This window comes from Bicyclus anynana, chromosome 19 (genome assembly GCF_947172395.1).
Source record: "Bicyclus anynana chromosome 19, ilBicAnyn1.1, whole genome shotgun sequence".
NCBI lineage: Eukaryota > Metazoa > Arthropoda > Insecta > Lepidoptera > Nymphalidae > Bicyclus > Bicyclus anynana.
Window position 1 is genome coordinate 2,765,000 of NC_069101.1, and position 27,957 is coordinate 2,792,956.

Consider the following 27,957-nt stretch of genomic DNA (forward strand, 5'->3'; position numbering starts at 1 on the left):
GAGTTTTGTTTCAGTTGTACACTGAACGCTGTAGGGAGCGGTTGTGTCTCCCTTCCGCACATACATCGTAAACGTAACACGATACAATGACAATTTAGTGTTTTGTTTTGTTTTTATAAATGAAACTGTGTTTTAACATGCCAATATAAATTTGTTGGTTTGCAAAGTGATTATTTTTGGTCTGAACACATGATTATTATTGAGTGAGAATTGGTTTTAAGTTAATCGGATTTTGAACGAAAGCGAAGGAAAATGTCAACAAATACATTTATTTCCGCCTCCGGTGATGTTGCAGTACCTGATGCTAAAGGTGATTATTTTTTTTTATTTTATTTTTATGTTGTTTTAAAATGAATTTACATTACATTATTACATTCCTCAGTACAAAATTTATACAAATATATTAATTAGATGTTACGTTTAAGTACTTTGATTAAAAGTAATAATTAGTTGTGATTAAAAATATCGGCTTTGAAGGTTCAATGGCTCCGTAGGCTATAGAGTCAGTGGTATAGTCCAGCCAGCCGCTGGACTATTGCCGTACCTATTTCGATTTAATAGGGACCAACTGGAATATTGGGCATGTTACAATAATTTTAGTCCTTTGTTATCATTAATAGTAAACCCTCTTTAGGGTCCGAATCTTAGACCCACCAAGTTTCTTTCAAAAGAAAAGCTCCTAATTTTAAATTTTCTTTTCCAATTCCAAAAAGTTTATTCCATAAACATCCAGGAATTTTCAAAATTGTGATTCCGGAATTGGAATTTTGTTGGTGTCATAATATCTCCGTGCTTCGAAGAGTATGTTTAGCGGTTCGGTTAGTGATAACATTTAATAGTGATCGTTAAATGGTATTTTTTTTATTCTCTACAAGCCCTCGACTACAATCTCAATTCTCACCTGATGACCTGACCGTTGAAATAACTATTTTAAATAATCACAAAAACAAAAATACGATGAAAACGATGTAGTGACTGATAACTTGAATGGTACACCGAGTTACATAATAACCCTGCTGGACCAATTAAGAAAATTTCAATCGGCCCAGCCGGATATCGAACCCAGGACGTCAGTCTTGTAAATCCACTGCACCACAGAGGCCGGCCAAACAGGCAGACAGAAAATTTCTTCAACAATAAATTATGTCAATTAGGTAGCATAGATTAGAGATTTGTGACAGTCAAATAAACCAATATCCTTCCTAGTGGGCGTTTGTCTATGACCGCCGGAAGTCTTAGATTTAGTAACTCACGTACGGAATGACAAATTCGGGTGCCGTATTAGGCTATCCGTAAATAAAGCGAGCTCTGTAAAAGGATCCGATTAATTTATTATAGCAAATTGTTCTACGCCTATAAATAGTAAAGCCGGTACCAAAGCAGCGTAATGAAGTGTTATTAAAATTATACAAGTCATTGCTAGAGTAACCTCAAAAGCTCAGTGGTAAAGCGATCGGACTCATCACCCACACCACATCAGAGGTGGTGGTTCGATCCCCGCCCCGACTATTGTCCATACTAATGTCCAGTTATGTCATGATTTAATGGTAGTAATTAAATTCGAAAACTTAAAATTAAAGTTATGAGGGTTCCAATTTTTCCTTTTTACCTTTTCCTCGAATCATACGTTTTTGTCAAACAATTCGATCGTCTATTTATAGGTAGTTAAGTTTTATCAAACATGTTTGATCGTTAATGCCCACCTTTATAGACCCGCCACGCTCCTCTTATACTGTTTGGCGGGCTTATGGCAATAAGAATTGAAAATTTTCACACAAAGCCCGCCTAACCATACCGGAACAGCGTGGTGGGTATAAGCTACATATTCTGTCTCCTCTCCCTTGAGGGAGGCCTGGCTTTATAGTGGACCGTAAAATAAGCTAATAATGATGAATTTCAGGCTTTAGTGCCGTCCTACTTAAAAAAATATAAATTAGTTTCTCTATTTTTTAAATGCAAACCTAAAGATGCATTTCAAAAATGGAACTGTTTATGTTTGCGGAACAGTTGGCAACACTAACAGTCAGTTCTAAAAAATAAATAAAAAAACAAACTTGACTCCAAATCTCCCGCGACCCCCGCTACGCGACATGTGAACAAACAAATTAACTGTCAATCTCAAAAACGCCTTTACGCCTTACGTAATAAGAGTCATAACGGTGAACAGGTTAACAAGAATAAATTAGTTGTAGTGAAACATACACTTGTTTCGCTAGGGGGTTCACCCTCGTAACATGTGCATTGGATTTTTTGTAGCACCCCTTCTGTTTTAGCGGGCGATAAATAAATTGCTATCGATTAGAATTTTAACGGTTATTGGACTATTTAGGATATGTCTTATTAAGTTTTTATTATAATCTCGTCGTTATCAATCCATATTCGGCTCACTGCTGAGCTCGAGTCTCCTTTCAGAATGAGAGGGGTTAGGCCAATAGTCCACCACGCTGGCCCAATGCTGATTGGCAGACTTCACACACGCAGAGAATTAAGAAAATTCTCTGGTATGCAGGTTTCCTCACGATGTTTTCCTTCACCGTTTGAAACACGTGATATTTAATTACTTAAAATACTAGCAACTTAAAAGTTGGAGGTGCATGCCCCGGACCGGCATTCGAACCCACACCCTCCGGTATCGGAGGCAGAGGTCATATCTACTGGGCTATCATGACTTATAATCTGTCTATACTTATGAAAAACTGAAGAGTCTGTTGGTTGAAATCTATAGTCATCGCCGTTACATAGTGTCTACCAACACAAACTGAATTGAAGATCTGTATTCATTATGATCTATATTTTATCACAGAGTAAAGATATACAGAGAAAGTCTATACAAGCATCGTGGTTAAGCCGGTGAAACCTATAAAAAAATGCGTCACGCGTCTTCTTGACATCCATTTATACAAACTTTTTCATAATTTGTATTTCAAAATTTAACACTAAAAAAATACTCCATCTAATTTCTCTAGTTTTTGTGAACAGTTTTTAAAATATTTAAAAACATAAGACGTAATTTTTCTTGAATAATATTGAAAATTACTGATAGGACGGTTCATGTCGTACCGACACGAAAAAGCGGCTACGACACCGTCATGTTCCGTGCTCCATCTAGGTATATTATTGATTAATATGTGCCTATCCGTTATTATTATAATATCACACTAATCAACGACGTATACTAGGTATAATATAAGTCGTTGACAATAAGAGTTTGGCCCGTGCAATTCGGTATAATTTATTGATAAAGATTTTTATCAATGAATTTCGTAGAATATCCGCTAAGTACGTGCATTGGTACCTACCAACGACAGACAATTTGGCGAACCTGCCTTATCACTTCTCTTTCTTAAATATAATGAAAATACATACTTTGAACATTTCTTTTACATACACAAAAATCAAGTAAGTAAGTTGTATTTGTTAGGATATTATAGTTGTCGTATGCTTTTATTCACAGAAATTCATGAGCAAAGGAATCATTTAATCTTAGGTATATAATTTAATCATCATCATCATTATATCAGCCGATGGACGTCCACTGCATGACATAGGCCTTTTGTAGGGCCTTCCAAACATCACGATACTGAGCCACCTGTAACTTAAACTTCTTTCCTAGTAAAGAAAACAAATTGCAAGTGTTAGTACAAACGCGTTTTTTCATTGATAAATATTACCATCAGAAACAATAGTTAACTTATACTTAGTTAACTTATCCTTACTATGAGGATAAGTTAACTAAAGTTTCTACATAATCTACGTAAACATTATGTAGATACTTCTACATAATGCTTACATAGCATAAATGGTAACAAGAATACTGGCTACATTTCCGGGTTGAACAGCCAGACTGATCCTTTGCGCGCTCCTTTATGTATTTAATTTTTTTTTCTCCAAACAATTGACAGTACAATTTTTAGCGGGAGTCACCCTTTAATTAAGCCGAACACAGATACAGATGTCAACCAGTCGACAGCCAGTGCGCATTATTACAGCTATTATGTGTGTGCCACATCTGGGCGCCGCATCTGGTGACCAAACGGCTTGACGTCACGGCTTTGACATGTGGCGACAACCCGACAACCGTTCGCTTTTATTGCCGATTATTTGTTTAATCCATCATTTTTCATCTGTCGACGTTGTGTAATTCTCTTTAATGGGTACATAGGCTGTAAAGTTGTTGATCTTTGTTTAATTAACGAAAAAATAATCACTGTAATCGTATAGTCCTTTTCATGAAAGAAGTCTCCCAGACGCGGCGTTAATGTCATAATTAAAATAGCCGCAGGACTTCTTTCATGAAAAGGAACCTATGCCGAATGAAATGTTCCATTTTTTTAATTAATTACGAGTTTGTCAAGTAAATTAGGTTAACATTAGGCAAACGAGTATGTACTGTCTCGGAATGGTTTTACACAACGCGTTCGCGCGACATGCTGTTTTTTATAAATCCTAGAAAACACGGATATTTTGGGGATAACAAAATAAATCTTATGTGTTAATCCAGGGTTTGATCTATTTCTATTCCAAATTTCATCCGAATCGGTTCAGTAGTTATGGCGTGAATGAGTAAGACAGACACATAATTTGGCCGTTATATTATTAGTGTGATTAAAAATAGGATAAAAGTTTTTATGACTACGTTTATATTAGACGAAGGCATTCAGGATCTTGTTTATGGCATCCAAATAATGTGGGATTTCCCAGTTGCGTAATGTTGTAAGAATCGCGATAAAAAATGCGATGTTTTAGCAGTTTTTTTACATTCAACGAAATGATCGGCAAAGCGAGACAAATGCCGAAATAACACTAATCCTTGCCTAATAAATTTAAAAATAAACTACGGACGGTATAACGTTCCATTTTTAATCGACTTCCAAAAAGGAGGAGGTTCTACGTTCGGCTGTATGTATGTTTTTTTTTTATGTATCATCATCATCATCATCATCATCATCATCATCATCATCATCATATCAGCCGATGGACGTCCACTGCAGGACATAGGCCTTTTGTAGGGACTTCCAAACATCACGATACTGAGCCGCCTGCATCCAGCGAATCCCTGCGACTCGCTTGATGTCGTCGGTCGACCTGGTGGGGGGACGGCCAACACTGCGCTTACTAGTGCGGGGTCGCCATTCCAGCACTTTGGGACCCCAACGTCCATCGGCTCTTCGAACTATGTGCCCCGCCCATTGCCACTTCAGCTTCGCAACTCGTTGAGCTATGTCGGTGACTTTGGTTCTTCTGCGGATCTCCTCATTTCTGATTCGGTCACCCAGAGATACTCCTAACATAGCTCGTTCCATCGCCCGCTTTGTGACTCTAAGCCTTCTTATGAGGCCCATAGTTAGCGACCAAGTCTCGGAACCATAGGTCATCACTGGCAACACGCACTGTTCGAAGACTTTTGTCTTCAGGCACTGAGGAATTTCGGACGAAAAGATGTCGCGTAGCTTCCCGAATGCAGCCCAGCCGAGTTGGATTCGACGGTTCACCTCTTTCTCGAAATTGGACCTACCTAACTGGATCATATGTCCTAGGTATACGTATTCGTCTACAATTTCGAGTGCAGCGTTCTCAACTATAACTGGGTGGAGCGATACATGAGCATTACACATTATTTTTGTTTTGCCCATGTTCATTTTTAGGCCCACCTGTTGGGAAACTCTGCTGAGGTCATTGAGCATGGTACTAAGGTCATCCAGATCCTCTCAAAGCTTTGTGGGACCATGACCATTGATAATTGGAGTCTAAGTCCAGGTGCTAAGGTTCAGTAAAACAAGCTATTTCGTAGGCACGTGACTGCATCACGTGTTTGGTTACTGTTTCAAAACACAGCCCGTAAAAATGCACGATAAAAGCGATAAAAGCGGAAAATGTTACTAAGATTTCCCGTTTTGAAACAACTTGCAAACTTTTATAAACTCTTTTGTAGGTATTGCTTTGTGTTATTTCAATGGTATCCCAAGACGTGGCCTTTGCGAAACACTGACTTATTATTATTTTTTTTAAAGAATATTTGCCATATCTATACTAATACTAATATTATAAAGCTGAAGAGTTTGTTTGTTTGATTGATTGAACGCGCTAATCTCAGGAACTACTGGTCCGATTTTAAAAATTCTTTCAGTGTTAGATAGACCATTTATCGAGGAAGGCTATAAACTATTTATTATCCCCGTATTCCTACGGGAACGGGAACCACGCGGGTGAAACCGCGCGACGTCAGCTAGTTTTTTATATGACCAATATTTCCATTCCCCTCCAACTAGTCGGGAAAGACTGTGCTAGGAGTGGTGCTGGGAGTACCACCACCTCTCGGTGATGAATCCAACCGCTCTTACCATTGAGACTTTTATTTATCGCCGCTGCCATTTTTAACCGCCTTCTCTAAGGAAGTGGCGTGCATAGGGTTATCGATCAAGGTATGCACAAGTAAGAAAAATAACCAATCTGGGAAAACCTGCATTGAATAAGCACTAAGAAAAACATCTCTTAGGGTATGCAGAACTTTAATGCATGTATAAAGTGCACGCCACTGCTCAAAGGAGGAGGTTCTCATTTCTTTTAGTAACTAATTAGCATGAATTAAACAATTTTTCTTGCATTTCTATTAAATTGTCCTGATTTTCACTGTCTCCTTGATAGAGCTGAGAGGATGTTAAGCCTGGTCATTAAACATAATAGTTATTTAGCGAAACATATTGGTGGGCATGGTGGGTATACGTTCCAAATCCCCTCTCCGGATAATATAACCGGACGGAAGGCCTGGCTCTGTATTGCGGTCAAATGGGCTGTCAATTGATGATTTAATTTCATTAAATAATCTATTTTAAATACATATTTGTACCTTCTTTAAGTGAATTAGAAATTATCTTGACAACGTTTTTGTATCATTGATAAAAAGAAAGTATATCTATCAAGATATTACAGATAGTGATAAGATTATGTCATTATTAGTCACAGGATATGACCCTTGGACCGGACGACGACGGAAATTAATCAAATCTAATCAGTTTGCAGTGTCATAGACTTATTAAAGGGATATTAATGAATTTAATTTATCACTATTCCTTTAAATAACAGAAACTGATGTAATATGTGCCTAGTCCTTGGGCTTAGGAATAAAAATATAAACTAGCTGACGCCACGTGGTCATAGGGGACATAGAGGAATAAAATTGACTGTGACACTTACAGTTAACGAGACTTTCTATTGGTAAAAGAATTATCAAAATCGGTTCCCTATAATACCACAAACATTACCTCTTTAATATTAGTATAGATATAGTAACGATATTTTATAATAGAAATAGAGTACTAGCGAATCAAAACTGAGGCGGACAAATGTGCATAATTCCTTTTTTCATTTAGTCACTTAATAAACAACGAAAGTTTTTTAAACACAAAATACCCAGGTCGAGTTGTGAGTTTAGGAAGTGTAAAACTATATAAAACATAAATTTTACAATGTAAATACACACAAAATTGTGCATGTATGCGCTCAGTAGGGTCGCTAAATTCGGATCATTTTTTGCGGTATAGGCACGTGATATATGACGTATAGTATAAAATAATCATTAAGATAAAGTATATTTTCATTTCAGTATGTAGATCTGTTCATTCCCATGAAATTGTTAAAAGACTAAATAGATAGACTTGGGAATCAAATGAGATCCATGTTTACATGTTTTCTAACAAAGACGAGATTACTAAACGTCTCAGTGACCAGCACATGTTCAGAGCGATTGTCAATGCATCTGCCCGCCGCATGTATGCAGTGTTACATTGTTTTATGCTGTCATAATGCTGCACATCTGGTGCGACAATGCGTTTGTTGGTATTTCTGTAGCTCCACTGTAAACAGACGATACTGAATTTGCTACCAGTTTATTGTAATTACCGACTAAAATAAGGCTAGTACCAGACGGAGTAAACGTAACTTTTATTTTAAGTTGTCGACTAGTTATTATCACCATTATCTTATTATCTTATACCTGACGTTTCGTAAGTGCTTGTAGACTAAGCCTAATTGAAATAAATGAATTATGACATATTATGACTTATGACTTAAACACTTGTAAGAGTTTGCAATTATTGTAGAGTATAAATACGAGTATGAAAACGGAGCCGTGATAGTATAGTGGATTATGACCTCTACCTTCAATTCGGAGGGCGTAGATTCGAATGCAGTTTGGGGCATGCACCTCCAAGTTTTCAGTTATGTGTATTTTAGGAAATTAAATATCATGTGTCTCTAATGGTGAAGGTTAAAAACATCGTGAGGAAACTTGCATATATGACGGTTTTTTTAATTTTCTACAATGTGTGAAGTCTGCCATTCCGCATTGGGCCAGCGTGGTGAACTATTAGCCTAACTCCCCCCTCATTCGGAGAGGAGACTCGTAGTGAACAGTGAGCCCAATATGGGTTGTTAATGATAAATGAAAAAAAATGTTCAGCTACTTGCGAGCGTTAGAAATCTTGTTGCAATTAAGGTGATCAGTTGTTTTTTTAATAATTGAAAATGCATTCAAACACGCAAATACACTAATCATTATCACTCATCACTATCACATTATCACAGGTCTCTCTCCCCATATGAAAGCCAAAGGTGTTATTCTATAACGACCTACGAGTACTAGTACCATATGATGTGTCACTACTTCTTCTTAGAGTGCCTCTTCATTACTGAAGGTCTTCTGTCAGCTTTCTTTGACGGCCTCCGTGGCACAGTGGTATGCGCGGTGGATTTAATGACGGAGGTCCTGGGTTCAATCCCCGGCTGGGCCGACAGAGCTTAATTGGTCCAGATCTAGCTGGTGGGAGGTTTCAGCCGTGGCTAGTTACCACTCTACCGACAAAGACGTACCGAAAAGCGATTTAGCGTTCCGGTACGATGTCGTGTAGAAACCGAAAGGACCATCTTAGATTACATCATCACTTACCATCAGATGAGATTGTAGTCAAGGGCTAACATGTAAAAAAATAAAATAAAAAATTCTATACTTTTCCTTGTCCATGGCTAGGCGGAAAAGTTCTTCGACTGCCATTATGCCAGTCCACTCCCTTATATTTCGTAGCCAGGTCTTCTTTATTCTTCCTACACATCTTTTGCATGCAATCTTGATGATGATGATGATGATGATGATGATGATGATGATGATGATGATGATGATGATGATGATGATGATGATGATGATGATGATGATGATGATGATGATGATGATGATGATGATGATGATGATGATGATGAGATGATGTGTCACGATGGGGCAGTAACACCACCAATTTCCAAACAAATGATTTTTTTATGAAGACCAGTCCAACCTAGGATACAAACCTGGTGATCCGAAGTCACGTAGACTAACCACGGTACCAACTAAGCAGTTCATACACAAACATACAAAGATTCATTTATTACTTAGGATGTTGTAGCATCCTATTTTTTTCAATCGCAAAAAGTTGGGGTGGGAAATCGAATTATAAAATCTGCATGCATATGCATGCGGGGGTGACGGGAAGACCGAATTTCATCGAAAAGGACAAAGGGAGGAAGCGAGCGGGTGGCCACACAAAAACAAAGGTCCTTCCCTTCATACTGTAGATAAAACGTTCTTTTTAATATCCCGTGACGATTCGATTACGATATGTCGTATCGTGTCGTAGTCACGTGACATTTTTTTAAGAAACAATTCTGCAACAGCATGTTTCCATAGGTAGTGTAGAAAATTATAAACAATAAAAAATAATTGTAGGAAATCTAGAATTGAGATTATTTGGATAAATCAAAATAATGTAAGCAGCGAATTAACCATATATTTAATTTTTTTATTGATTTATTCTTTTCTTTTATTAAACATTTATTTTATGGAAAACTATAATATTGTTATTTTTATTTTTATTTCATAAACTATTATTTTCATTATTTTGATATTTCTATGTTCAGACATTTATTTGAGTTTTTTGTAAATTTGTTATGTTATAATGTTGCAAAACTACCTAACATGTTAAAGTAAAGTTAAATAAAAAAAAATATCACTTGACGATTTTATGTCGTACGCTATTTGTATCCGTCATGTCTAAAAAACTTACGCGGATATAGAAAAAGTTGACAATGCACAAAAAGTGTTAAGTTTTTAATGGAAGACTTAAGAATTCCACTTCCATAGATAGGTAGATAAAAAAACGTAGTCTCATGAATCTGGCTTCACTGATTTTGTAATCTTTTGCTATATAAATATACTTATCTCATGTTTCATTAATCTCAATTGGTGAATAATTTTAGAGCGGCTGGACCGATATTAATAAATGGTAAATAATAATTCGAGAATATAGGTGAAATAAAATACATTTTCACTGTAAAAAAATATTATTGAAAATAACAGTATATCTAAAAGTTTTATTCTTTTAAAAAGCTCTGGTGTAAATAACTTTTTTTAGTTAAAAGAAAATAAACGCAAGCAATTTCTGTAACTAATTCTGTAAATAAAATTAGCCTACTCAGACCAAATAAGAACTACCGGAGGATTGTATTCACAAGTGTGTCATCGTCATCATCATTGTCAGTCGATGGACGTCCACTGCTGGATATAGGCCTCTTGGATGGATTTCCAAACAAAACAAAACGATCTCGAGCCGCCAGCATCCAGCGGCTTCCTGCAACCCGCTTGATGTCTTCGGTCCACCTAGTGGGGGTTCGACCAACACTGCGCTTTCCGGTGCGGGTTCGCCATTGCAGCACCTTGGGACCCCAACGTCCATCGGCTCTTAGAACTATGTGGCCTGCCAATTCAGCTTCTCGACTGAGCTATATCAGTGACTTTAGTTCGTCTGCGGATCTCCTCATTTCTGATTCGATCACGCAGATAAACCCCAAGCATAGCTCGCTCCATCGCCCGCTGAGTGACTTTGAGCCTTCTAATAAGGCCCATAGTTAGCGACAACACAAGTGTGTAGGTGTAAAAAAATATTCTTAATTTATTATGTCTGTAATTCAAAATAAAAAAAAAAACAATTTTATTTGACTATCACTTGTTAGTCTAAAATTGCGCGTCTTTTAATAGGACGTTAAATATAGTTTAATCAACGTTGTTGCATCGTTGATTGCTGCGGTTGATCGTATCGCGTTGCCCGGGGAATGACACTGTGTGGCCTTGTTAGGTCGTCCCTTGGTTTTTTTTATCTTTTAATACTTGGTCTCCGTAGGTAATGTGTACAGTGGCGTGCACAAGGATTTCAACTAGGGTATATAATATTATGTACAAAACATACAAAATAGAAAATACCTTCCCCATTCTAGGTTCGTTCTGTGAGTCCTTAGGGTAGGCAGTGTATTTTTGCATCTATGAAGAGCACGCTACTGAATGCGTATAAGTTCTCAACGTGTATAAAATTAAAAAAAAAACTTTATTTTTTTTCTCATTTTAGTTGAAAACTTAGTACTTACCGTAGTAAGCCTATCGTCAAAGAATATTCGGTTTGTGAGATAGCCTTTCTATAAAAAAGATTCCGACGAATTGATAAACTCCTCCTTTTTTTGAAATCTGTTAAAAATTAGACAACAGGTTATAAAAATACACCATTGTAATTATTAGGTATGTACACTAAGAATACTATTAATATTACTATTAAAAAGCTTCCACCAACACCTTAAGAAGCTTTCGCTTAACTGTTGGATCAAGAGTCGGATACAAAAGGCTGTGATAAAAAAAGTGATTCTTGAGACGGCGCGTATTGTGAGGAGGTTCCTCAGTCTGGAGCCCTGACCACCGGTTGCTTGGGCACTCAAAAGTCCCGCAGCGGGAGGGTTGAAATTTTTTTTTATAAGTTTTTAATAGTGTTTTGTATATTTTATGTATAACATTGTTAAAAATTAAAAAAAAGGAGAAATAAATAAATGAGAGATTTTTATTACTAATAAAAAAATATAGCTGTTTGTAAAAATATACCCTAGTTTGTATACGCTGTTTAAGAATGTAGCATTGTTTTAGAAAGCAACAATAACATTTTGTTTACTTCAAATGTTGACAAGTTGGTCACGTTATAAAATTCCACGCGCGCCGTACGGGCCATTTGCATTAATTTGCCAACTGGTACCGAAAGAATTCTAAATAAGTTCTACACATACTCCAACTTACGAACTTACTTAATTAATAGTAAGCACCTAAAGCTAACGGTTAATGGGTCCTATTTACAGTCCTCGCAAGTTTGATTATTACTGTCGTAATTACTTCTTCCAAAGGCTTTAAATTTAATTGGTGAGAAAGGGGAATATAAGTCATCTCTATAATACATGGCTTATGATTTGAAAAAGATTAAATGACGAACCTAGTTACTTAAATGGGTAAAAATAATTTTTAGATTTTGGTCATTGAAATGTGAAAAATAACTCTCCTCCCCGAGCCATGTGGTTTCGCGAGAATTTCCTCACAAAAAGCGAATGTATAATATAATTGTTTCTATTAACTTTTGCATTTGCAACAATTTTTAATAGGATTGAAAATTAGTCTAATTCCGTATAAAAATTGCTAAACTCTTACCTACATTATTGATGTTAAAATTCTATTGATATAAAAAAACAAACTTCGTAGAGTTGGGATGTGTGTAGAGGTCTTATAAAATATTCTCCAAAGATAAATTGCCGCCCGATTCAAATGGCGCTGGCGCTAACTAGTTCGAATTTGGAATAACATCCGGGAAACATTTGGACTTAAATAATAATTTGAATTATCTTTTTTGCATCTTTTTGTTATATTTCGTTTCGTTTGTAATATTATAACTGTAAAAACTTATGACGTGCGTATTGAAATGTATTTTTATTTTTAAGCTCATTGTGCGAAATGCGCAAAATGTTTTGGACAATATTTTAATTTAATCAACTCTAGTCTTTTATTAAGTTGCTCGCTAAATTTAAATTCTTGAAAATTGAATTTGACATACTTTTGTAATGCTTAAAAGGATTTTTTGCTCTATTGTATTATGTGTTAAAAATATACGCGTTGTATTAAGATATTTATAATTTTGGTTGTCAGTTAAAATGAGCTATACCCATTACTTAAAAAACCATCCGTCTTATTAAAAAAAAAAACTCAAAAGAGTATCGCTTGCAAGCAACAGATAAAAAAATCGCAATGTACAGAGCTCCAATTACAATTTTCCCGTGCCAGATGGTTGTAATACACTGGCGCCGACATCTGGTCCGAGCTGTAACATAGTAGCATGCGTAATTGACTTTTTATTTTCCTATGTGATTTATTTACTCCGGGACGCCAGTACAAGGTCATGCCGTATGCTACTCAATTGGCAGTATTAATATACTTTTAATTGCCAGCGTTAGAGTCTAGACATATAGAAACATACATATATACATAGTCTAGTAAAATTTACATTTAAAATAAATTGGGTCAGCCACTGACGATCAGGTAATCTCACTTTATCGTCTGTCTTATAGTAATTACTTGATCGTCGGTGGCTGACATAACAATGGTATGTACGTAAGTTCGGAAGCCTAAAAATTCTTTGCGTATATAAGTAATGTCTTTTGTTCCGCTTTATCTTCAAAGATCGGTGACCACACATGTTTCTTTTTATTTTAGGTGACAGCTTGTGTTGGCAAATAAAAAATTCAGTGGAAAATGTATTATACAAAAGTTCAATATAAGCTGTCACAGTACAAAACAAGTATTAAATTAATGTGTTTTATTTAAGAAATCAATACTAACAAAAATCACCATACGTTTGCCCCCAGTTGCATAAAAAGGCAAGTCCATTCGGCTCCTTGTATCCTATTAACTGTCAATCAAACGGCAAAATTATATGTGTGCAGCTGGGCTGCTGAAAAATCCATAAAATGAATAGGTTTTTTTACCAAGATTTTTTGCGACCAAATCCTCCGAGTCGACCATAGATACGCATAATATTCTAATGTGTCTACAAAAATTGCTATTGTCTATGCTTTAAGTCCTAGGTTTTATTCAAATAGGGACACTAACAAATGACACTGCCAATGTGTCACGGAGATGCAATATGTCACGCTCAACCAGTTGGTTTTTATCCATAATACATCGTATATTGATATGAGCGTAAAAACTTTACTGCTGTCGGAATATATTTTTGGTGTTTTTTTTTTATTTGGAGCAACACCTCTTGTTGCTGAGGTGACGTTTTTGTTTTGAAATTAGGTACATTTACAAACTTCATTTTATTAAATAATTTAAAATAAAAAATATATATGTGGCACTGTGGTAAAGCTATTGAATACCATTTTTTATCAACACAGGCAATTATAATTATTTATTTATTTTATTTATGCAGTATTAAGTACTTTTTTTAAAATAAATAATTGAAAAAAAAAATGTCTATACGTGGACCTGGAATCGAACTCTGGTTTAATAAGCTTTGCTCCTTAATTTCACACCAATTGTCCAGTTATGTCGATATGATATCGTCGAAATGTACTAACTTGATGCACAGCTTGGGTGTTAGGTTTATTTTCGTTACGGAATTTCTTGATTCGCTCGCAGCGCTTAAAGATAAAAGCAATGCAATAGCTTAATAATTGTCATGATTACTATAATAATACAATAGTTTTGTGTTTATATATTATTTCGTTATTTCTTATTCATGATGATTCTTAATTTGATATTTTAAAGATGAATATAGATTTGCTTGCTGCATACTGCAACTGCACTGAGTGAGTGACAGGCAATTACCCGTCATATAAGTTGCCAAAATGGAGCGCTAACAACGCATCTGCCTTTAAAACATCTTAGTTATTTGACGCAGTTGTATGCTAGCCACAAACGGTCAATTATTCTCACGTTTCTGTAGCACCCACGATTATAATTGATTGTGTGTTGGTCACTGCGTACATGACTTGTATAGTATGCCGTGTAGGTTCTGCCGTTTGCTTTTCAGAAACGTGAGAATAATTGACTGTCACTGGCGACCTTTGTGGAGGCATTTGTTCTGGTTCGAAACAAAGCAAATAAAGGTATTATCAGAACACACTGTTATTACACGGGTGCAATGCCTACATTAGCTGGAGTCAAAATATCTATTGTTTCGTTGGAGTAGCCTCAACAAAGCGTCTCTAAGTATAACACACCTGCTTCAGACGAGTAGGTACTAGGTAGACTATACAGGGTGTTGGAGAAAAAAGAAAAAAAAAAAATTCCGACAAAAATTTTTTTTTTCATGTTTATGTATTTGAATTACTTTGTACAACAAAGTAATTCAATTAATTCAGACTATCCAAGGATAGGATAGGACTAGGATAGATAAAGGCGTGTGATTCATGCCTTTATCTATCCTTGCATTTTAAAATACGTAATCGTAGAGGTAAAACTGTAGATATCGACGAAATATTGCAACTGGTACTCCCCACTTCACTAGCAAGCTACTTCATGATATTTATGAATGAATAAGTTAGGTCATAAGGAAGCGATTTAAGGGATAAATATTTTTTACTTCGAAAATATTCATTGTAGAACACAAAGTCCTTAGACATTTTTAATTAATTTTCCTTAAAGAATATAACCCTAGAGTTATGGGAAATACTCCCGAGCACCCTGTATGTCATTTTTAGTCCTTGTTTGCACAGTATGAGTTCCAGAGAAAAGAATAAGACCTATGGTAAAGTATTTTGAGAGGTCTCTAGGTCAGCACAGTAATACAGTTGTTAGGTTAGGTTAATTTTTCTGTTAAGTTAAGGTCCAAGAGATAATGAGAACTACAAAAGTTTTAATGAATAATTTTATAAAGGTAGCTTCCTTATGTAAGACGCTAACAAAGAATAATACCATCAATTCCATATAGAGATTGTTTTAGCGGTGCGGTACCGATAGGGTTGTCAATTATTTCGGCAAAAAAGTAAAGTTTAAAAAATAACGATTTTTTTTTGTGTGATACTTTTGCGGATAATTTGGGCGCTTTGTGCGACGAAATATGCGCCAAATTTCTAATCACTTTAAGTGCAACACGCGTAAATATTATGCCTCTGTCCTATACTTTTGTACATTTGCTGAGTAAGCATGTAAAGTTTGCTTTGGACTTAAAGTTTGGCACATGCTTTACTCAGCTCCGATTTCGCGAATACTGTCGCGAACATTATCGCGATGACTGTGGTCTAGGCATTCGTATTATAACTGTATGTACAGTGGCGTAGAATATGGTTTAAACTAGAGTTACAAACTTTACAATTGATACAAAATGGAAACTTCCTTCTCCGTAACAGATTGGAAATGAGTCCTTGGGCAAAAAGGCAATGTATTTTTGCATCTATGAATTGCATGCCACTGAGTATGTATTCGTTTGGCAACCCTGGGTATCGTGGCGGCGACCGCTCGGCGCCCGGTGTCGCCGCGGTGGCGCGCGCATGCTACATGACTAATCGTATCGGACCCCGGACTAGGGATTGCGGGATATTGTACCACCGAAGTGTCCCACACGGTCTTAGGGTTGGCAACTTTGGATAAAAAAGACAATGTTTATTTCATCCATTTTAATTGGATAAAATAAGTCGAAGAGTCGTCATCTAAAAGAGTTGAGACTTACAGAAATTATAACTTAATACAATATTAATTTCTCTTTTCTTTTATGATGGGCTTAGTGTTGTAGTTCATCCATTCATCCATCTAATTTTTTTTACACCATTAGAGCGATCAAATAATTCATTAAATTGAGCGAAGAGTGATGTGTCGTGGCAAATTTTAAGATTGTGTTAATCTAATTGTACATTAACCTGTATTTTACTGTATGTAAAATACAAGTCCGATCACGAATTAGTCACTCCCCAATGTTTTCATCTATAATCTTCTTCTCATTGCTTTCTTTTGAATTTAGTAAAACTTAACAATCTATGAATAAAACCGAAAACAAAGTCAGAGACTCTATTTTTAAACTCTACTTGTCCCTTGCAAGTTCTTGGTCAAGAAGACAATGAACTACCAACATGAATTGTATCATGACTGATTAAACAATTTCAGAGAGACAAGTTACCAACCATGATGAATTGTATCATGACTGATTGAACAATATCGCACCGCTGGCCTGGCGCCAGAAACATTGGCCGGTGAAAGTCAGCATCACGACTTCCCATACATTAGGCAGAGCTTTAGAGACCGTGCGAATGTACTCGAGTTTCGTACCTAACCGCAGAGGCGACATATTAGTTTAAACTGTAAGGCTGACCGCACATTGCAATTCGGACCGCACATTGACACACATCCAAAACTTACAAATATAATAGTAAACTGAGAGAAAATAACTGTTGGTAATAAGGATACGACTACGTTGAAGTGACGTTTTTTTTAATGCCCGGTAGGTTTAAGTAACTGCTAAGGTTAGTTAAGTTTCCGGTCATGAGGTTCGTGTGCTCGGTATATGCAATATTGAGCTTTTCTTTCTTTCAGAAAAATTCTCAGTAGCCATCTGTAGTTTGTGGTGACTGGTGTCCGTTTTCCGCCCCTTGTAAAAGAATTCGATCCCGGCTATTATCTGACAGTGATTGTTACAGATTCGAAACATTAACAGGAGCAGCTTGGTGACTGTAACCTTGGTCCTTTATTAAGTCATAAAATAGGCATTTAATGACGTTTTCACACAATTAAAAGCGGCAAGAACAAATAAATATGGAATTATGATATGTAATAAAGCTTTAAGATAAATATTAGCGCAAATTTTCGGTGCCTTAAAATTGTCACCGATGTGCGGTCAGCATAAGTAATTTCCATAATAACACTGGTAGTCATCATATTCTCATTTCTTTCGGTACGAACCGCCGCGGTACTTGGTACAGTCTCGTAATTACTGCGGCAATCATTTGTACATCACTACGTTTTGACAGTTCCATGTTTAAATTTTAAATCTCACGAAAATATTCCTTTGCAAATGGCGGTAGCGGTAAATTGGATGATGAGCTTTTGGTTGCGTAAATATTGTTTTTTTTTTACGGTAATGTATTATAAACTTTTTGTCTTTACGTAGAGGTTACCTTACTGCCTCTTAAAAATAACAATTTAATCGTCGACATGCCTTACGTTTAATTTACTTACTTAGTACTCGCTAACAAGGAACTGATTTTGATTGTTTTGACTGTTTTGGACATGATCGTTGTTCATCAAAATATATTACTCATATTAATAAAAACATGATGATGAACATATTTTTGCTACTTAATTTTTATGCTGGAAATTATTGCTGTTTTTCTATTCACAGAACATACAAAACGCTTAAAACTAATTCTAATTCCGTGTTTGTATTCTACATTTTATTTGAATATAGAATCCTACATTCAAATAAAATGTAGCAAAGTAACGCTCTTATGGCCTACCAAAAAATAATAAACAGTTCACTGTACCCTATACAGAGCAAAGATTCTTTTTTCAAAAAAGTAACACTTGACCCGTGCTCGAGGCTTAAAAAAAAAAGAAAAAAAAGCGAATAGAACACAGAACGTGTTTGAAAAGGCTATATATTTTTTTAAGGGCGCCTTTTGTTTCTGTGAAATTTGGCGCCAGATCGGTATCACCTCTCAAGACCTGTTTTATCTAGTGGTGAGATCGACACCATTCAGGACTATAGAAGGGTCCATAGCCGGCTCCTTTGAATCCTTTGCTTGCTTTAGAGTTTTTTGGTTCGGGAATATTATCTTGTAGGTTTTAGTTTTTTTTTTTTATTACAGCTGGGGATCTAGCCTTTTAGTCCTTTTGAGAACTACGCTTTATTAAGGTAGGTTGTTTTATATGAGATTTATGAAGCAATTAACTTTTGTTTTATACACCACTCTGGTCAATAAATTGACTCTATATATCGATATCAGATGCTAATACATATTATGTACATATGAATATAGTATAGTATGACCATGCTATCCGAAGCACGCAGTTGGAACACGATCAATTTCCCAATTCCAGGAACAGTTACAGTTAGTAAAAGTACAAAAAAGAGCAAAGTACCATTTTACTAAAAACACAAAAGTGTAGAGAGAAGAACCTAAAAAAACCGTTTCAGCAGTTAACACTTATCAATTAAGACGAGAATAATTAATTAAGAATAACTAATCTCTTATCAACACTATAACATTTCATTATCACAAGGTCATTTCAATGTACCAGGAATGCAGATGTCGTTGAGTGGTTTTTCAAGTAACAATCATTCTCATAGCGTCCATCAGAGGAATTCTATATATAATGCCACGAAGCAATTAAAACCTCAATCAAACGTAGGCGGGGCCGTCTGAACAACGTTCTATCTTTAAAAAAACCACCTGTAGTGTGAGAAGGTACGCTACATACCATAGATATAGAAACAGATCGCGTGATATCGCACCTGTTTGCTTGTTTTTTTTTTTCATTTGCTAATTAGAATGATACAATTTTAAATTAAAATTCTAATTATTTTGTAACATTAACGTTTTACATTTTATTTTACTTACTAAAATATTTTATTTAAGTAATTTAAATTAAAAAATCGAGTTAGAAAGTAAGCAATGTGGTATTTTTCAAACTACTAATGTTCAATTTACTTTCCAAAAATAATAAATTTAATTAAAATCGACATAAATATCAATTACATTTTTTTGGGTAATTTTGCGTTAAACTTACTTAACCCAGATAAGCTACGGTTGTGAATTTTTTTTTTTATAAGAGAACGCCTTGTTCTGGAGTCTTAAATGAAATTTGTCGTAACTTATCAAGCAGTTTTACGAATGACCTAAAATGCCAATACGAGTGTTATAATAATTTGAATGTCATAGAGAGTTTGTCTATTAGTTTCTAGATCTATGTTGTCCGTGGCATAAGCGAAGACGGCAAAGTATTTTTTTATATCTCTAAAACATTTACACGTTCTTATACTATTGTGTTAATGCCTAATATGGCTTGGCACTAACTTTCCAGGCTTCTATTTGTCTTGTCCAAACGGAACGCCTTCGCGGCGCCACGTTAGCTCGATTATGCGCCATAAACCAATTCCGGTAGCTCCACTATTACCAGACTGTATTTATCGCACGATTTCTCTCGATAATTTTCATAATTATCTAATTAATTAGTAAAATGTATATTTCCAATTAATTTTAATTTTTTTTTTCACTCATATCCGCGTTATATTTTTATTAAGATCAGTAGTCAAGATTATCCTCCGAGGTTCATTCGTCGTCATCAACCCATATTTGGCTCACTGCTCAGCTCGAGTCTCCTCTCAGAATGAGAGGGATTAGGCCAATAGTCCACTACGCTGGCCCAATGCGGATTGGCATACTTCACACACGCAGAGAATTAAGAAAATTCTCTGGTATGCAGGTTTTCTCACGATGTTTTCCTTCACCGATTGAGACACGTGATATTTAATTTCTTAAAATGCACACAACTGAAAAGTTGGAGGTGCATGCCCTGGACCGGATTCGAACTTACACCATCCGGAATCGGAGGCAGAGGTCATATCCACTGGGCTATCACGAGGTTCATTAGCTGTATAGTTTTACAAATTTACAAGCATTTCTAAAGGTCAACAAACAAAATAAGAAAGCAATAAGAAAGTTTTTAAATAAAACAAAGAATATCCTTAAAAGTTGATATTTAAAAGTGTTTTGAAATTACTTTGAAGGATTTGGCTTATTGACCTTGCTATCCTATATTTGCTATATTATATCATATACCTACTTACTTTCCATATTTATATTTATATTATTATATATTTATTTCATACTATATATTTATAAAAAAAAAACAAAAAGTAGGTAAGTGCGTACGTTTTGTTATTGAATCAAGGAAAAACATGCAACCGGAAGTATAGTAAGGATATTTTTATATAAAACTTATTTTTCGTTTCCGATAGCAGTTAATGGAGTTTTGTGTTTATATGAATTGACCGGAAATGCTTTATGTGTGGAATTATTTTAAAGTGCAGTCTATTAATTATTATTTTTAAGATGCATCATTCCGAATCTTTGAGGACATCCATTCATAATCAACCTATATTCGGCTCACTGCTGAGCTCGAATCTCCTCTCAGAATGAGAGGGGTTAGGCCAATTAGTCAGTATGCAGGTTTCCTCGCGATGTTTTTCCTTCACCGTGTTTGAGACACGTGATTATTTACTTTCATAAAATGCACGTAACTGAAAAGTTGGAGGTGCATGCCCCGGACTGGATTCGAACCCACACCCTCCGGAATCGGGGGCAGAGGTCATATCCACTGGGCTATCACGGCTCCGAGGACATGCCACAGTACCTATTCTAGTATTTGTATTATGTAAGTGATAATTTGTATTAGGATATTTCTTAATAATTCTGAGCCTCCTGCCATCTAAAAACCTCTCCTGACTCAAAATATAATTATTATTAAGTTCTACGAAAACAACAAATAATCTTGCAAAAAAAAACACGATGTATTATTATTTATTATACCTAAATTATTATAAACCAATTATCTCTATGGCAACAAAAAGCGAAGGAATGCGGACAACTCTTGTTCTAGAAGTAAAATTATATTACAAGTTAGGCTCGGACTACACTATTCGTTTTCTCCGGTCCTTTAGAGTTTCTAAGTTTCAGTAAATTGTTAAACGATTTATTTCACTTAGAAGTTTATCAAGTGAAGTATACTTAATATTTTAATGATATTATCTTGAAATTTTATTATCTTTAATGTTTGTACATGTAATACAAATATTTAAAAATAATTAAAAAGATCCCCTCCTCGGCTAACGAGACCTTTGAGTGCTCAATTAACCGGGGACAGGGTTCCACAGTGAGGAACCTCTTTATTCGGGGCATTTTAAGGGACCCTTGATCCAAGCAAAACCTTCTTAAGGTGTTGGTCATAATTGTTTAACTTTTAATTTTATTTTTATGTTCGAAGTATATTATGTGGTCAGAGCCTTACAAAGACGCCTCGACCATATGGGCGCCATCAAACCAGTTCGAAGCGATACCGCGGCACAATCCCACTGCACACGAGATTATAATCTAACAGCTATTTCTATTTCAACCCGCTCCAAAATCGGTCCATACATTTATGAACCACGATGCCACTCATACTCATAGATGCACAGATCATGGACTAAAGCCGGTGTACGTCCAATTTCAGGACTTAGGGACTTCCAAACACAACGGTCCTGTCACCTTTTTTTTTTTTTTTTTAACGTGGGGAAATCCTCATGGATACCTTTTCGCCACGGGGAGGCAAGAAGGTTATGTCGGACTTCAACCGACTAAAACCCCACGGTGTTCCGACTCGCCGCCTGATGACTGAGCCACGGGAACATTTCATAAACTACCGCAACCAACGGTCCTGTCACCTATGCCATTTCTGACCAGCAGGCTTAATGCGTTTCAAAAGATATCGTGATAAAAATTCAAAAAATTCAAAAAATTCAAAATTCATTTGTAAAGTAAGCCTAATTGAAGGCTTAGTTTACAAGCACTTTTTAAAAGTCAGGATTATGTCATAATTTTATTTAATCTAATGGTGGTAATAATAGTCGAAAACTTGAAATTAAAGTTACGAGGCTTCCAAATGCGTCTTGGTCCGAGAAGAGCCCACAACAAACTCATAATAATAATTAATTAGTAAGATATTATACATACCACTCTCCTTCTCGTCGTATAGATAGCAATTATAGAGATAGCATACATATCGCTCTCTTTTGTTACGACGGGACAGACGAAACAGATTGGTATATGCAGAAAAATATCTTTATTGCTTGGTTTGTATGTTACTCCAGCTCGGGCTTTATGTATAAACGGATAGAAATTGTATTGTAAACTTAGAAAAAGAAAAGGAATATAGCCCTCTCTGTTTCCGACCCTTGACCAATCAAGCAATATCTTTGGTATTGGTTTATCAAAGGTGTGTGGTCAGAGCCTAACGTCGATGCGTCGACCATATGGGCGCCATAGAACCAGTTCGCAGCGGACAGCGATACAGCGGCACAATGCCAGTGCACACGAGATTACACATCTACAGATTTATCGCCGATGAATTATGTAAAGGACGAATCCGATGATAGCACGCGGAACGTGGAAACGTCGTGTACTTTAGCAGGGGCATGCAAAGAACATGATATCCTGAAAACATAAGACTACTAAAAACTTCAAAAAACACCTCAAGAAGCTTGACTATTGGATCAAGGATAGGATACAGAAGCAGTACCGTATTCAGGAAACTTAATGCCCTAAGCAATCTTCCCCTATGGGTCTATGTTCTTAAGTGACAGTTCACATAAGAACATAGACCCATATGAAAAACCATTTGTGTTGCTCGGTTGTCTCTTGTGCTTTTCTAAACGCGATGACCTAAGCAATTGCTTCAATAGCTTATACGCTAATCCAGAACTGTACAGAAGGAGTTTGGCTGGTTGGAGGCTTCGGCCGTGGCTAGTTACCACCCTACCGACAAAGATTTAGCGTTCCGGTACAAGTGTAGAAACCAAAAGGAGTGTGGATTTCATCCTACGCCTAACAAGTTAGCCCGCTTATATCTTAGATTGCATCATCACTTACCTGGCGAGATTGTAGTCAAGGGCTAACATGTAGAGAAAAAAAATAAAGTGATTTTTCCCCACTCTGGAGCCCTCCAGGGTTACAAATAACAATTGTGACTTATTATTTTTCGTCGTTTTTTCGTTTTTCTGATCCCAACTAACTCTGATCTAACTATGTTAAATGATTTATAATAGGGTAGCTGACCACCGGTTGCTTGGTGTATCAAAAAAATAATAATATTGTTTTGTATTTTACAAAAATTGTTAAAAAAATAACAGTACTAGGTACTTATAAAATAAATTAATAAGAAAAATATTATTACAAACTTTAAATCATATAAGTTTAACTCAACTTATATTGCAATATCCTGTTGGCGAAGTTAGCATTCCGCGGCACACATTGACAGTCACACACATTCACACGCACACAGGCGTAGTGTGTGACGTCACGCGCAGGCGCCGGCGCTAGCTGGTTCCCATGCTCCGAGATATATTGAATAATTGAATTAATACCAACTGCTGACTAATGAGCAATACCTTTAATGGCAATAGGTAGGTGGTTATGGTAAAATTATAACTGTACTTCACTTGGGATGCAAGTTTCTAATGTTTTTTGTTGAGCGGCTAAAACTTTAACTATCGGACGCGAATTCAATTTTTTTTTTAGATAGGTAACTTTTAACATATTGGTATACATATTACCGGTAAAATATTAAACAGTTTGTTTCGATTATTTCAAATTTCCACTCTGATTCCGCGACTACGTCTGTTAGAAAATCAATGACATTCGCCTTTTTATGGTAGGCATCCACATATTATCTGCATCGTACGTATCGGACGCATCGCATCAAACGGATTTGTCCGATCAGTGGACGCATATGTTTAACCACATCACATGTTACATTAAGTAGAAGGCTTTGACAAGTTATTATATAATATATCCATTCATACAAAATACATATGTAATTGTACATTTGTACAAAACATAGGGCGAACGGGATGGCGACCCGTTCCCGTCCTGAAAAGATAACAGATAGACAGACTTACTTTCGCATTTATAATATTAGAAGGTATGGTTTTTAAACCACCCTTGTATTGGAACAAACATTACTAAACAGAAATGTCTTAAATCAATTAAAATGTAGGTAGGTGCATCATTTCAAGACTGGAATCTCATGTAATAGATATTACCAACTTCGTTCTAAGCTCGATCACACTTGACCAGTTATAATTTTAAGTGTGAAAAAATACTGAACCAACCGCAAAGCTTTTTTCGATATTATAGTTCCTGTCACCATGCAGGCTTCAAACCGGAATACCAACTTATAAGCGCCTTTGTGTAATTTAATAGGTGTTATCGAGTGATATCGGATCTGATACATTTTGTAGCGAGGGCCTGTGATGGTCAGATATACTTCGGTACGGTAGCCGATTATGGAGTTTGATCTGTGATAGTGTTTGGAAGGTAGCAGGTTTCAAGGGCTTCAATCCTTCCTAGTATAAAGCGTAGTTTTTTTGTTTTTTGTTTTCCTCTGCAAGCAACCTTTTACCTTCCAAAATTTACACAATTGTCGCTTCTGTCCTCTGAAATTAGGTATTACACTGTTTACAATAGCGTTAATTCCTTTTTTTACCCGACTACAGCGAATCCAGAAGGAAGATTTTGGCAGTCTATGTATACGTGTATATTCCACCGTAGCGCGTAAACTTCTGAAGTGATTTTACTGAATGAGGTGTCAAAAGATTTGTAATAATAGTGCGGGTTATATAAATTTTATAGATTTTTTTTAGGAAATAATCTAGTTTCTAGATTATTTTTAACATTTTGGGTATAATTTTAATCTAAGAAAAACAAAACTTTTTTACTGAACTATTTATAAGGATACTGTTATCACTGCAATTTTTCTTTCTCAAGCCTTCTTTCTGTATGGTGAAGCGGCCCTGCTACTGTATTTTAATAAGGAAGGAGCATTAGGCTGACATAGCTTCAGCCTTTACAATGAGTAATGTGTGGCCATCGCACATCCACGAATATAACCAAGTAGGAATTTTTCCTCGCATCAACCACAAAACAACTTTCAAATAACTTATGCAATCATAAAATTAAGTGTTGGGGTTTTTTCGATTATCTCGCTCATATTTCGTACACCGCGGGGTAACGAATTAATTATTCAAACAATATACATAATTGCCTTTTTATTGATCACGTTTTCGGCTGTGATTAACAAATATATAGCCTCCACGCTTAAATTTGAACTTTTGGCACGTGAAAATGTGACAACCCAGTGTCTGGTAAGTTTCGTCCTCAATAGCTTAACGGTATTAGCAGTCGGACTCATCACCGAGGGGTGGTGGTTCGATCTCCGCCCCGTTGGACTATTGTCGTGCCCACTCTTAATACAGTCTTTCCCGGTTAGTTTGAGGGGAATGGGAATATTGGTCATATTAATAAAAAAAGATATGGCAAATATTCTTTTAAATTAATAAAAAAAAGCGATTTTTTGCCGTTTTTATTATATAAATGGTACGTGGATGGTTTTTTTCCTCTGCGATAGTTATCTAAAACATGTCGAAGTGGCTTTATTCTCTCTCAAGTCAAATATTAAAGTAAGGGCGACAAGTGATAAGTAACATAAATAATTTAAATGAGGGATTTAAACGTGCCTTAGTCACTAATTTAAAAATACATCCTCGTATATTTTTAAGTAAATCAATTACGATAAAAGTCATTGTATAACCATTCAAGTCTATGTGTTACATTCAATTCGGTTTCAATCCATATTCGGTTCACTGCAGAGCTCGAGTCTCCTCTCAGAGTGAGAGGGATTAGGCCAATAGTCCACCACGCTGGCCCAATGCGGATTGGCAGACTTCACATGCAGAGAAAAAAGAAAAATCTCTGGTATGCAGAACTGCAGGTTACATCACGATATTTTCCTTCACCTCTAAAAATTAATAACATAATAAAAAATAATACATTCAATAAATGCAAATAAATTATAACAGTATCTCTCTTGTTACAGATCGTATCCTAGAACGAGACGCGGGCTTCGTGTCGGGCGGCGAAGATGACGACTCGTGTTCCGGCCCCGCCCACTCCGACGACTCCGGAGTCAGACTCACCGAGACCGAGTCACGAGTCAAACGGGTCCACTCCCCCACCCGCCAGCCGCCAAAGAAACGTATCCGCCTCGACTCCACAGAAGACATATGCGAAGCGCCGAGATTCAGACCTTGGTCATTCGCCGAGGAACCCCAAAATGAACCCTTATCTTTAGTGAAGAAAAGCGAAACTAGTCTGCTGAGGCAAAGGCGGAGGCCTTTAGAACCACCTCCGCCTCCAACCCCAACTCTTATCCCAATGCCAGAGACCACAGGCCCGCCTAGAGTTCCACCGCATCCAGGAGTAACCGATTCGTTTACGGAGAAAAACAAACCGCGAGAGCAGAGGAATTACAAAAACATGACAAGAGAAAGGAGGATAGAAGCCAACGCGAGAGAGAGAACAAGAGTTCATACAATAAGCGCAGCTTTCGACACTCTTAGAAAAGCAGTGCCTTCTTATAGCCATAACCAAAAGTTGTCCAAACTTTCCGTTCTTCGGATAGCGTGCGCCTACATTGCGGCCTTGTCAGCAGCGACAGACCCCGACGCTGACCTCGCGGACGCAGTGGAAAAAGTCACGCAAACCATACACACGGAAGGAAAACTCAGGAAAAAGAAAGACGAGCCTTGAACGAAAATCGCGTAGGACTTCAACAATGGTTCCTTGAATTTATACCGTCCTTTGAAGCCTTCGAAGTCATGGAGTACAAAAACGACAATAATTAGCTATATACCTAATAATTGGTTGTTGAAAAATATTTACTTGAAAACTGCGGTAGATTAAGAAAAGATAAATGTTGTTCCTTTTTAAATTCTGATATATTGGGCTTGAATCTCATTCGACTGACACGTATTGATATTTATCTAGACTTCTTATTCTGTATGACAGTTACTACCTATTTTGCACCAAATGTTTAAAATGTGAATAAATTTAATAAATAACAGCCCTATACAAAAATATTGTACCTTTTTATCTTACTTCGGAGATCGGGTATATTTTTCTCAAAACTTTTGTTTTTAAACCTGTAACGTGTTCCTAGCGACAATCGTTCCGTTTTGAAATTAAAGACAAAACCATTCAAAGACAATCTATAGACTATAATAGTTTAGTTTATCATTTACCCATTCCCAAAAGCGCAGTATTAGGAAGGTTGTACAAAACATAAATGAAAACTGTGTAAAGTTATGTATTTTTGGCTTTAATACTTTATATTTATTACAATTTTACAAATCGAGTCAGTAATTTTAAGGCAGAATTGTATATTTTATTTAGTTAGCACGTAAGTTATGTATTTTATGTAAATAGTAGGTTACTATTGCTAAAATGTACAGTGGATTCAAGTTTAGAGACGTAACTAAGGGCATTTGC

The 27,957-nt window shown here is 36.2% G+C and overlaps 1 protein-coding gene across 1 annotated transcript; it reads left to right on the top strand.

Moving 5' to 3' along the window:
• Positions 1–4: 4 nt before the first annotated feature.
• LOC112055221 (transcription factor ATOH8) lies at positions 5–27,596 on the top strand. Its single transcript, XM_024095242.2, has 2 exons — positions 5–310; positions 26,507–27,596. Exons 1-2 carry the CDS (start codon positions 253–255, stop codon positions 27,217–27,219), a joined length of 771 nt encoding a protein of 256 aa, XP_023951010.2. The 5' UTR covers positions 5–252; the 3' UTR covers positions 27,220–27,596.
• The last annotated feature ends 361 nt before the right edge of the window (positions 27,597–27,957 follow it).

What these genes read in the sequence shown, in the direction of transcription:
- LOC112055221 (XM_024095242.2), top strand. Translation starts at nt 253, where the DNA reads ATGTCAACAAATACATTTATTTCCGCCTCCGGTGATGTTGCAGTACCT. An exon ending in TGCAGTACCTGATGCTAAAG is followed by an intron (nt 311 to 26,506) that starts GTGATTATTTTT and finishes CTCTTGTTACAG; the next exon opens with ATCGTATCCTAGAACGAGAC.